This window comes from Elgaria multicarinata, chromosome 7, assembly GCF_023053635.1.
Source record: "Elgaria multicarinata webbii isolate HBS135686 ecotype San Diego chromosome 7, rElgMul1.1.pri, whole genome shotgun sequence".
In the NCBI taxonomy this organism is placed as follows: domain Eukaryota; kingdom Metazoa; phylum Chordata; class Lepidosauria; order Squamata; family Anguidae; genus Elgaria; species Elgaria multicarinata.
The window spans coordinates 74019841-74033484 of NC_086177.1; the positions used below are offsets into that span (position 1 = coordinate 74019841).

Sequence of the window (13644 nt, forward strand, 5' to 3'; positions counted from 1 at the left end):
TACACATGTTTCTGTTGTACCAGGTAGATAGTATCTGTAAAACTACTTTTTTCTTCTTCTGGATGGATGAACTGATATATTCAAGAGGGCTTCATTTCAATGTAGTGATTACCTTGAATCTTGTGTGTTGACTTATATGGTCAGAACTTTCTTAAAGTGTTTTCATAGAAGGAAAAATAGTCTTTGCCCCTCTCCCCCCCCCCAATTAACACTACTGATCTCTTACCATGAAGTATAGATAGACAAAGCTACTAAATCCTGGACACCAATACCAAAAACTATCTCTAGCAGCTGAGGCCATGTGTACACCTCATATATCGATATGATCCCATCATGGTAACGCTATAGTTTGTGCAGTTGTACCTCTTAGCACATGCAATGACATCTGTTGTGGTATTTTTGATAACCCAGAATAAAGAGAGAAATAACACTAGAAAACTGTAGGGACACATTACAAAATGCATAATGTGCCCCTACAGTTATTTGGGCACTTCAGTGCTGATAAAAAGCAGTAGTATAGATCTAGAGCGTCATCACACAGGGGGAAATTGTGTTACCTTACCATTGCTTCGCCACCCCCGCTTTTGTCCCTCATTACTTCCTCTTTCTTCCCGGAGGAGAAAGAGGAAGTAAACAAAAACCTTGTGGCCCATTCAGGGGTCGTTTTTATCACACCATTTATTGCAGCACATTCCGTGGTTTTTTAAAAGTCGGATTAAAAGGGGTCTGTTTAGTGATGGAAAAACAAACAGAAGGAGGAGGAGGCACACAGGAGGCAGACATCCTTAAGTGGGCAGTAGCGAGCGTGTGATAAAATGCTCGTCTGATGAACCTCATATACACACACACACACACACTTTTATGAGAAGCAGTTGGGTTTTTATCTTTCCATGGGAGGTATGACTAAAATATCAGCTTTCTACCATGCATCCCTCTTTGGTTAGCAGCATATCTTTGCTATCCTATATATAAAATGCCAGAGTGCACCTCCTCACCAGTTATAGTTTTTGCCCTTTGGTGCCATTTAGCGACATTTCTCAGAACTGCGGCCTTCTAGGGAAGTTCCAGAAAAATAACTGCCAGGACCTTCCGGCCTAGCAGACCAGCCAAACCCCACTCTCAGTAAGTAATTTGTCTCATGAGGGTAAATTTGATAGAAGGCTAACCTCCTCACTAGTTATAAAAATGTTAGCAAGGCCTTTACTTTAACGTTCCATTTTAATTTGTGCTTACTTATATTACCGTATTTCTTCGATTCTAAGGCGCACTTTTCCCCCCATATAAACCTCTCTAAAAATGGGGTGCATCTTAGAATTGCGGGTGCGTTTATTATTTCTTAGAATCAAAGCTTTTTTTCTGTTGGTGGTACTGAAATTAGTGTGCATCTTACAATCGATGGCATCTTAGAATCGAAGTAATACGGTAATAGGTTTACGCGCCTCATTTATATTTTGAGTTTCTTTCTTAGAAAAGTCTATACCAAAAATATTGTATTCAAAGAAGTCCTAACAAAATAAATACACCTGTCGTATGACGGGCTTTGTCACTAGTTTATTATAATATGCCACAAAATAAAGGCCTACACAAATCATGCATGTACCTGAAGGTTTTGACAGAATCCCCCCGTCCCAAATTTTCTTTTTCAGAGGACCCCACACAACAATTCCTTAAACTCCACCAAGTTCAAAAAAACAAGTTGAGGTTCAAATGTGATACATTTAATGGGAAACCAGGGCGGTGGGGGGAAATACTATCAGTCAAGTTTCTCATTAAATACCTTCACACACTTCTACCCAAACCACTTTAGGTTTGAGAAGTAGTTTGGGGAGTTCTGTGGTGGAAGAAAAGTGGTAGGCCCTTCAGGATAGAGTGAAAATTGATCACAGCTGTTTGGGGTTGCCCTAACAGTTTTGTGCAAAACACACACTGCCTCCTTTTAACATTGCTTTTGCAGCTGTTCAGGGCCCTGTGTGCACATCATGTGGTTGATTAGTCATGCCTGGAACTGTCTGAAATTGTGGACACTGTCTTGGGACCTGTCACTGGACCTCACACCAGTTCTTTGGTCCAAAAGGGAATGCTTAGAGGTGGCAGATGGCTTCATTTTTGAGTTTTTATCTTTTTAGTTTTGTTCTTCCTCTTTCTGTTTTCTTGCCTTTGTTTACTAACTTGGCTGTACATTAAGCCAGTTTTTTTGGCTGAGTGCTTACTATGACATCTGCATTTGTGCTGCACTAAATGATACAGTTCAAATAGAGCACCGTCCCTGATTTTAGATGCATGAATGTTGCTTTTTCATTGCAATGGAAGCAGAGGTAGCACAGTAGCTAAGAGTCTGAGCTGTGAACCAGGCCGCCCTGGGTTCTAATCTTGCCTCATGCCATGAACCCGCTAGGTGTCCTTATTGTTGTTGTTGTTGTTGTTTGTTGTTGTTGTTGTTATTATTATTATTATTATTATTATTATTATTATTATTATTATTATATTTATTTGTATCCCGTCTTTTGCCCAATGCTGGGCCTCAAGATGGTCCTTCAGAAAGCTATTCTTTCATTTCACAGGATGGGGTATAAGGATTGTAGTTAGATAATTCATGTGAAGGGCTTTTATGACTTGAATGTGCTCTGCAAATATTAAGTATTATTTCTTATTAATTTTCCAACACCACAGACAGCTATCTCTATTAGGATGTTTCATTAAAAAACACATACAATTTGAAAAGAGGAGGCTGGCGATGTCTTGTGCTTTCAGTCAGTAATGATGGGATGTCAACTAAACCATAGTTTAGTGTGACAAGAATGAGCTGCAAGACGCCTTTGGCTCATGTACTTCCCCCTCTCCTCTGGCGCAAACATAAAGAGGAGTTCAGAAGTTTTTTTCTTCCTTTTCCTATTAAGCACAGGTTATCATGATGATCAATAAACTGTGGTTGATGTTAACTGTAGAGTTAAACAAAACCACACACACAACAAGTGAGCTTCAAGCCATGGTCAAGATAAACGTGTAAACTGTGGCTAAGAGAAAACAGAAGTGAAAGTTTCCTAACTTCTCCTTGTGGCCTTGTCAGAAGAGGAAAGGGGTATGGGGGGAGGCAGCATGCAAACCTGAGGCTTGTTCTTGGCACACTAAACTATGGTTTAGTATAATGTCTGGACTGGGCCATTAGCATTTTACAAAAAGGCAAAAAAAGAAAGAAAGAACCTTGGGTTCTTTTATATGTTTTCTGTTTCATATACCAAGTGCATACTGGTAGACAGTGTATTGGGCTTGGACCAGAAAACCTGCATTTCAATTCTTTCCTCATCTCTAAATTCACTGCTTTAAGCTACTGGAGAGCCAGTGTGGTGTAGAGGTTAGAGTGTTGGACTGGGACTCAGGAGGTCCGGTTTGTAGTCCCCACTAGGCCATGAATCTCACTGGGTGAATTTGGGCCAGTCACTGACTCTCAGCCTAACCTACCTCACAGGGTTGTTGTAGGAATAAAATGGAGAGGAGGGGGACTGTGTAAACCACCTTTGGTTCCTTGCAAAAGAAAAAAAGGCAGGATATAAATGCAATAATAAATATAAATCCTGCCTTCTCTGACTGGTTCCACAATGGGTATAATAGTGATCTGCTTCACAAAGTTGATATGACGATAATTTTCCATGCGGTTCTACCTATTACTTGTTCTTGCTGTTCTTTAATAACTTTTAGTCTCAGTTCTACCTCACTCTCCTTTTTGCTAATCCTCTCTTGAACACAGCTGAGTGAAGACTTTACTTTGTAGCAAAACCACAGACTTGGCCTGGGAATTGTGCCTTCATCATTAGCTCGTCTTCTGAAGCCAGAACCTGATAGAAATCTTATTCGCTCATAATTCACCATAGCAGAATAAAGCAATGTAATGCCTTCCGGTGGTATTTTGATACACTTGGCAAATGGTGTTTTGTTTCAGGACTATTTCACCGATTTAATCACTAATGACAGCATTAATTATTTCAAAACATCAAAGAGGATGTATCCCCATAGACCCATAATGATGGTGATCAGCCATGCTGCCCCCCATGGACCCGAAGACTCTGCACCACAGTTCTCCGAGCTCTATCCAAACGCTTCCCAGCACATGTAAGTTACGCTTTGCACTATGGATATGCTGATGATTTGCACTGCTACTTAAAGCACCCCTGCATAGAACACGACATTGTCATTTAGACTGAAGAAATGGGATTCTCTAAATTGTGCGTTATGTCGTTAGATTTCACAGTAACAATCCATGACTTTTTCTTCAGGCATGGCGTCCATTAGAGGGCTCTGCCTCTTTGATAACTAACTATAAAAACAAAACAAAAACCTTGGGAGATTTCTGTGCTTCTGGTTAATGGCATCTACTCCAATTGTATATGCCACTATACACTGGAAGTTGGTGGCTCCACTTTCAGTGGGGCTATGAATCCATTCTGGATGCAGACAAGCTGGAGGGGGCTCAGAGGAGGGTAACGAGGATGATCAGGGGTCTGGAAACAAAGCCCTATAAGGAGAGACTGAAAGAACTGGGCATGTTTATCCTGGAGAATAGAAGGCTGAGGGGAGACATGACAGCACTCTTCAAATACTTGAAAGGTTGTCACATAGAGGAGGGCCAGGATCTCTTCTTGATCATCCCAGAGTGGAGGACATGGAATAATGGGCTCAAATTACAGGAAGCCAGATTCCGGCTGGACATCAGGAAAAACATCCTGACTGTTAGAGCTGTACCACAATGGAACCAATTACCTAGGGAGGTCGTGAACTCTCCCACACTAGAGGCATTCAAGAGGCAGCTGGACAACCATCTGTCAGGTATGCTTTAGGGTGGATTCCTGCATTGAGCAGGGGGTTGGGCTTGATGGCCTTATGGGCCCCTTCCAACTCTACTATTCTATGATTCTGTGGTTTCAGTAAAGGAGCTACCAAAGGTGCTGAAGCCTAGTCCCAAAATAGGTCCAGTACTTTGGACAGCTCCTTTGGAGTTCTGGCTGAAACCCAGGATGGAATCACACACACACTGAAATCGGAACCACCAGCTTCCATTGCCATTCTACTCCAATTACCCCTACTTATCTGGTGTCAATTCCTATTTTTTTGTACCTCATCTATTACAGACCCTCATCTTGTCTTTTGGGGATGCCGTGTTAAAATTTCTTTAGTGTGAGATGATAGAGTTGTCGTATTTTAGGGTTGAGCTCTCTCACCACAAGTCTATAGACTCTAAATGTCTGTATTGGTCCCTTTTGTCTAAAAGGGCACATGCATGTAAATGCATGTGCATTGACACTAAGGTGCCGTACCATGCACAAACGGCCATTTCACACACAGTAGGTCTTTCAAGTGTGTTTATATAGACTGTGGGTAGCAAATTGTAGGGAAATTATGTTATTCTAGATCTTTAACCAAAATATTTAGGAGGCAGAGTAGAACCTTTAGCCATGTGTAGTAATTGGTAGGGGAACTTAGGGGTAATCTGGGTAGGGGTCTTTGGGATATGCCAAATATGGGTATGAAATATGGGACGGTATGTTATGCTGAGGAAAGATGTTTTTAGACTGGAATATTTTCTATAAAACACATTTGAACGGTGTTCATAAAATCTCATTGCAATGCACGTTATTCATAGTGTTATGTCAGCTCTCTGTGTGTGATTGAAGATGGTGCTGCAATGCAGAACCTTGCAGTTAGTTGAGTTTGGCACATGCCGTTATGTAATTTTATTTGTTTTATTATAATTGTCTCTTAGAAAACTTCACAGTGTTAGAAACTCTTGGAAATCATCCGTAGCTTTGAACATAATTGGATGAGATTCTTCATAGACTAGATTCTTTTAAAAACAAATAAGTTATGCACTGAAGTGTTGTGTTCAATTTTAGGCAAGACAGTGCATGTAATACTGATAGACATTTCTGTAAATGTGGCGGCACTTGATCAACATAGTTGCTAGTGTTCAGGATGAGCTCATGTTAGCATGTTTGGATTAACCTTTTGGGCCACAGCCCAGCGAAAGCCTAATCACTTCTGTCCTATTAATTTTCAATGGAAGAGTTAAGCGCATGCTTAAATCTCTCCTACTGAAATCAGCGGGCCTTAAAATTGCCTGGCAGTTGGCTGGATTGTACCTTTGGATTATATCCCAAGGCCCCAACTATGAATGAATACAGCTTCCCATGGTATACTGTACTTATACTGCTCTTCTCTGCAAGCTCTTGTTAAAAACACTTCCTCAGCTCAGAACATAGTGGTTGATACGTTATCATCAGGCAGGATATCAGGGTCTGTGTTCCTCCTTCCCAGTCTGAGAAGAGTGACTGTGACCTTGGCATGGTGACAGTTCACAGGTGCAGAGCAGGATAGCTTTCCGGGCCCGTGTATCTGCCTGTTGTTGTATATTGCTTCTCAGGAGCAGAGGAAGTTGTCTGATACCAAGTCTAGCCCAGTACTGCCTACACAGTGACCTTCAGAGGTGCTGCAGGGTCTAAGGCTGAGGGCTTTCCCAGCACCTACTCTCTGACCCTTTTAATTGGAGATGTCAAAGATCAAACTGGGACCTTCTGAATGTAATGCCTGTGTGCTCGCTCTTCCTTTCCCATATGTTCATACACTGGGGAGAGGTGGTACGGATGTTGCTCAGAGGCATGTAATCTCCCAACATGTTGCACCTCAATGGCTACGAGCCCCGATGGCTATGTGCTACCTATAGTAGCAGAGGCAGTAAGCAATGGGGTTTGTCAGAGGTTCTCGCTAGGTATTTCATAAGAACAACAGAAGAGCCCTGCTGGATCAGACCAAAGGTCCATCTAGTCCTGCACTGTGTTCATACAATGGCCAACCAGGTGTCAACCAAGGACCCACAAGCAGGACACAGGTACAACAGCACCCTCCTGCCCATGTTCCTCAGCAACTGGTGTATATAGACTTACTGCCTCTGATTGTTGCTGTTCATTTGAATATTTGATGCCTGGTTTTAGCAAGAGGAAACAAGCTTTTGCTTCTTGCTTCTTCAGAAGCTGACACTAGCTGATTTTCAGTTGATTTGCTGCTCGTGTGCAATATTGGTACCTTGTGGAATCTACCTCTAATTCAGTCTTCTCACAATTTGCACTCTACCCTTTGATGCACGTTTGGGGGGTGTTGCTTTTTATAAATGCTCAATTCACTGCATCATCATAAAGATGCCAACCTCAAGGCAGCATCTCTTTGTTGCTCCCAGCAGTGATTCTAGGACTGGCCCAACTGCACAAGTAGCCATAGGGCCTTCTTGAGGGCAGCAATGTAGTAAGCCCTGATGTGGCATGGGATCTGAGAATTGTGTCCTGCCTTACTGCTTATGGGGGAGGCTCTCTTGGAAAATGAAACGATGAATTCCCACCCCCCTGCCCACACATACACCTCTCAGCTGAAGCACCCAAAAAGGCTTTCAAAATAAGCAAAGTGTGGCTCAGTGCAATAAACCCCAATACGAAGCCCGTCTATGAATGAACAGAACTATTGTAGCATGGGCAGCAAAATGCATAAACCCAGCAGGCAAGTGCGTCTTTTATTTTATTTTATTCATTTCTATACCACCCAATAGCGAAAGCTGTTTGGGCGGTTCACGAAAATTAAAACCATAAAATACAACAGGATAAAACATCATTGGCTTGATTCCCACAGTGTGAAGGCATCTGGGAACGAGTAGAGCAGTAATAGCTGTGCAGGATCAGACTAAAGTCCCGTCCAGGTTTCTTTTCCCATAATGGAGAACCAGATGCCTGAAGGAAGCCCACGAATAGGACATGTTTGTCTGCAACCGGTATTGAGAGGCATATTGCCTCTGATACTGGAAATAATATATAGCCAACATGACTAGTAGCCATTGATAGCCTTATCCTCTATGAATTTCTCTAATTCCCTTTTTAAAGACATAGAAGTTAGTGGCCCTCTCTACACCTTGTGGCCGTGAATTCCGTAATTTAACTATCCACTGTGTGACACACTTGCAACAGGGTGGTGTTGATTTTGAATCTTCCTGAGAATGAGCAAGCCAGGCAATCTACTCTGGGCCCAAAATTCCACAAATGGGGTGCAAAAGTAAGAAATGTGATCACCGCCTGTGGCATGTCAGATGGGTCAGGTTCTAAAATCTAATCATGTCATGTGAAGTATTTAAAGTACTTTCCATGCCACCGTGTGTGTGTGTGTGTGTGTGTGTTTACTATGGTGGTTCACATGAAATGACAAAACAGTAATGGATATTAAAATATGGATTGGGTGAAGCCCTTTGGGACATCAAAATGCCTTTGGCTGTTTGGGAATGCTTCTTTTCGGAGAGGGGAGAAGTTCAGTGTTTTGGACCTGTTCCCCACACACACACACACACACACATGTACTGGAGAATTGTATGTAGAGAACTAGTCCCACAAGTCCCTGAGGGACACTTCTGAGACTGTGAAATGTTATGTCTGCACTGAGCATTGGGTCATACAAAGATATACGGCGGTCAACCCTGGGAACTTGAGTAATTATCCAGTGAAATATGAAATTTTTGAAGACAAAGCAACTTGTGCTTAACTGATTGTCAAGAAAGTCAGAAAGCACAACTCTGGAATCTCTCTTCCTTCCTGTCTAGCTGTCTTTATCCTCTTGGTGTGCTTTTAAAGCCCTTCAAAACTTTAGTGGCTGCTACAGGAGAGATTAGATTATTTTGTGTTGGCGGTGAAAAGCTGCACACATTAAGAGTTCAGTTGGAAGAAATGCGGTAAATTGATGACAAGCTGCCAATTAAGGTGAATGAAACTGCTATAGGTTTCCATAGCAAGGGGCACTGCCAGCTTATCATGGCCAAAGAATGACAGCAAATGCAGTGTCTCATGGAAAAAAGGTTGGGCACACCCCATGAAAACAATACAGGCAGCAACTCTTCTTGGGAGGGGTGCTGTAACTTGAACATTTAATCCTAGGGGCGTCTCCTTTGGTGGTCAAGCATAATTTGGCATCCCTTTCCCCCCCTCCTATATTGGGTTACAATCATTTGACCTTTGACATCTTGCTTCCTTTTTTTAATGCAGAAGTTGTGATATCATGTATCTGTAGCATTTGCCTCCAGCAAACAAGAGAAACCAGGGCAAAGGCTGCTTACTGACTTTACAAAACTAGTTAAAGAGGACTGCCACTAGCTTAAGGGTGCAATCCTATGCATGTTTAGACAGAGAGAGAAAATCCTACAACTCCCAGCATCCTTCCACCCAGCCATGCTGACCGGGGCATGCTGGGAATTGTAGGTCTTTTTTTCTGTCTAAACTTGCATAGGATTGCACCCTAAGGTTGCTTAAGCCTAACTGCTTGTGCTTAACTGTAAGGTTCTAGGGGCAGTAGAAAGATTTCCATCTGCTGTTCTATCAGGGAAATTCAAAAGAAAAGAGAAAAGAAAAGTGTTACTAGGATACTGTAGATATTATCCAGCAGTTCTTTCTCTTCTGATTTATTTTTTTTCTTTTAAAAAATGATTTAATGGAAATAACGAAGTTAATAGTTGCCATGTAGCTAGGCTGTCCATGTGTCCACTTTTACAGAGGGCACTCCTCTATTTGGAGGGCTGTCCTGCCCAGTTTAAAGATAAAGAACCATAAGGACCCATCCACAGTCAGCACCTGGACAGCAGTCTGAACAGGCAGTCACATGGGTCACCTGTTCACAGACTTCCACACTAGGGGAAATTTACTGTATTTCTGTTTAAATTATAATAATTGGGCAGTATCCAATGGGGCATGAGCAGTAATGTAAATTACGTTGCGCTACCATAAGGGATCTCTAGCGCAATGCCAATAGTTAGCGCAACAGGTTTTCCTGGGCAACCCATTGTGCCAGCTTATTGGTGTTGTGCTAGAGGTTCCTTTTGCCAATGCAATGTAATTTACATGAGCGTGCTTGTGTTGGGTTGGATGCTGCCCATTATTTCTACATTTGCATCTAGACATCCTCTTTGTGTCCTCTTTTTTAAGGCACTTCATACGATTGAGAAGGCTGGAAAATCAGGCTTCTCAATCACATGGAGAGCCCCACAGATCTAGGGGAGTCACCCTCCATGGGTAGAGGGTGGTGACCACAATGAAGGACAGAGGTGGGGCTGGAGTGCTCCTTCCCCTTGTGTGTTGTTTTTAACCCATTTTTGAATGCCTGACCAGGGCTATAGCATTATAGCAACTAATACAATTCTTCACAAGATTTTTATCATTGCATACAACATGTGCCAAATGCATCTAGTTACGTGCAACGCAGATGCTTTTTCAAAGGTAACCAAAGGAAAAACATGCAACAACATACATTCAACTGTACTAACAAGCATGAGACAAAGCAATAGGAAAACCACAGATGAATTATCATTAAAAGTAATGTACATTCTGGCTGCAATCCTAAATGAAGTTTTTCTTGGCACAGTTCTATTTAAGTCAGTGGGACTCTGCCAGAACAAGTGCTTTTGCATCTCAGCATAGCACCCCAGACTGACAAATTCCCTTCAGGAAGCAAGATGAAGGCCTGTAATCTATTTTGACAATTGCCATTGGCTGGGAAAATGGATATCAGACTTGTTTTGCCTTTTAAAAGTATGTGTGGGTGTATGTGTGTGTGTGTGTGTGTGTGTGTGTGTGTGTGATGAATTAGTGAATTGAATGAGGGCTCTTACTGTTATTGCTCTTTCTACCCTTGAAAGCCACCCTGAGATCTATGGAAAAACATGTATTTCCCAATATGCAGTCCCAGATTCAAGCTTTTGACTTTTAAACTCAGCCTGGTGCTGTCCAGGTGCATTGGACTGCAACTCCCATCATTCTCAGGCTCAGCCAGTATTGACCATTGGAGTTCCCAGCTTTGGAGCTGGGAGAAGCTGCTACATGAGATTCTCTGGAGAACCACTGATGATGGTGGTGGATGATATATTGGTCTGATATCTAATTTAATATCTAGTTTAATTTTGTAAGTATCTAGGTTAACATTATTTCACAGGGATTAATCATGGAGTGAAAGCTTGTTTGGTTTTTTGTGTCTCTTGTGAAATATTTAAATCAGGATGGGAAACCTGAAATCCTCCATATTGTTGGACTACAACTCCCATCGTATCTCACTATTGGCTATGCTCAACTGGGATTGATGGAGTTTGGTCTTCCAACATCTAGAAAGCCATGGGTTCCTCATCCGTGATTTAAATGTTCATTGGGTTTAATGGAAACCACTTGGACAAATTGCTTTCAATTTTGGTATTTTTGGAAACTCAGTGAAGTCATACAGTTTACTAGATCCAAGATCTAGTAATAGAAGTATAGCTTCCAGATCATGTGAGGTACTGGTTCCCTTCTATTCGGCCCTGGTTAGGCCTCACCTTGAGTATTGCATCCAGTTTTGCGCACCACACTCCAAGAAGGATGCAGATAAGCTGGAGTGTATTCAGAGGAGGGCAACAAGGATGATCAATAGTCTGGAAAAAAAGTCCTATGAAGGAACACTGAAAGAACTGGGCATGTTTAGCCTGGAGAAGAGAAGATTGAGGAGAGACATGATAGCACTCTTCAAATACTTAAAAGATTGTCACACAGAGGAGGGCCAGGATCTCTTCTCGATCCTCCCAGAGTGCAGGACATGGAATAATGGGCTCAAGTTACAGGAAGCCAGATTCCAGCTAGACATCAGGAAAAACGTCCTGACTGTTAGAGCTGTATGACAATGGAACCAGTTACCTAGGCAGCTGTACAACCATCTTTCTGGTATGCTTTAAGGTCGATTCCTGCATTGAGCAGGGGGTTGGACTTGATAGCCTTATGGGGCCCTTCCAACTCTACTATTCTATGATTCTATGATTCTTAGAGACTATTGTTAGGGTATTTTCCACTTATGACACTAAGAATGCCCTTAATCTCAAATGAATTATTTTTGAACATACTTAACAGAAAGTGGAAGGCAAGCACTTTAAATAGGGAATGGACGTTTTAGCCATTGTTGGGGGCTTTTTATGGGAAATGCAGTGCTTAGCTCAGGTTGCAAGCCTATTTGTTGATACCATTGATCACAGTCAGACTTACCTCTGAGCAGATATGCATAGGATTGTATGGCACATGCCACTTGTGTAACAACCTTAGACCTTTTAGCTCGATACCTTGGATTGTTGTTGTTGTTTTTAAATGTTTTTAATATTACAGTGGATTTAATTCTATTTTAACTTTTGTAAATTTATATTTAAATGTTTTAATTGTATATGTTTTATTCTTGTAAATTGCCTTGAGTTCCAGTATTGGGGAAAAGGTGGGAAATTAATAATAATAATAATCACAGCTAAATCCAACGCTCCCACTTAGTACATGGAGCTGAAATTATCTTCATGATCTATATAGACATTTCCTAACACTAAACTGTCTTGTGTTTTGTGATGTTGTACAAAACCTACTCTTGAGACCCTACCATATATTTACTGCTGGGAGTAGGTGAAGAAAGACACAAGGGGCAGGGGGTGATCAAATCTGTCTCTGTAAAAGAATCTGTGTGGGTCTTTATGCTTCTCACAAACCACGTTGGTATGAGAATACATTCAGTACTGCCCAGTGTTGGACAGTATGCATTTTTCTTTACAGAAAAAAATATATGGTGATAGTAAACCAACAAGACTGGGGACATAACTGATTTAGATGACAATGTTTGTTCTTCTGATTAAAAGAGAATGAAAGCTTGTGTGATCTTGGTACTCATTCCCAGACACACCATTATTGTGATGGGCTTCAGAAAGGTGCCGGTGAGATCTAGTGTGCAGAATGCTGGAGTTGTAACTAGGAGATGCCTGATTCACATATAACGCTAACCCATGGTTTGCTTCCCTAGCCGTGGTTTGTCTGACAAACGAACAAGCAAACTACGGTTTGTTTTCTCAATCCCTGGGTTGTTCATTTGTTTCTACCTTTCCCCGCTGCTCACTCCCTTTACTATTGGCATTTAGAGCAACTGAGTATTTTATCACTATTGACTTCCTCCTCTGTAGCCCAGCAAAACAACCCATGAATAACCCACAACTCAACAGCAAACCATGAGTTCTCTTTCTGACAAGGTTTGAATGACACGCTGTAGCTCTTCGTGGGTTATTCAACCCATGACGAGCTGCCGTACCTGTGGGCACCAACTTGCATATGCAGCCACTGCTCAGGGGTTGCTGTGTCATGTGAAACTGGCAAGTATGGGTTATGTAAGGGTTAAACATTAGATACACTGGCTGGTTTTCCTTTGTTGCTATTGTTTAGTCTGAACTTCTAATTTATGAAATTGTACTTTATAATTTTACCAGTTTTATATGCTAAGAATGCAAATCAAATCATATATCACATGGGCAAAGGGTGTAAATGTCAACTAGAATAATAATACTGAAAGCTTTGAAGCGTCTATCTATATTACTCTTCTTCTTCTAGAACTCCCAGTTACAACTATGCACCAAATATGGATAAGCATTGGATCATGCAATATACAGGTGCCATGCTTCCTATCCACATGGAATTTACAAATGTCTTGCAGCGCAAAAGACTTCAAACTCTGATGTCAGTTGATCATTCCATGGAAAGGGTAAGCAAGAGAGCATGTTGAAAACATTTTTTTACACAGCCTTCTGCTCTTTCTTTAATA

General features: G+C 41.6%; 1 protein-coding gene across 1 annotated transcript in view; it reads left to right on the plus strand.

Annotated features, from left to right (window-relative positions):
* Nucleotides 1-13644, plus strand: part of SULF1 (sulfatase 1) — a 125183-nt gene that overhangs the window by 69571 nt on the left and 41968 nt on the right. The window contains exons 6-7 of the mRNA XM_063130815.1: nt 3938-4107; nt 13434-13584. Coding sequence (XP_062986885.1) covers nt 3938-4107; nt 13434-13584 — 321 coding nt within the window. The remainder of the gene's footprint in view (nt 1-3937; nt 4108-13433; nt 13585-13644) is intronic.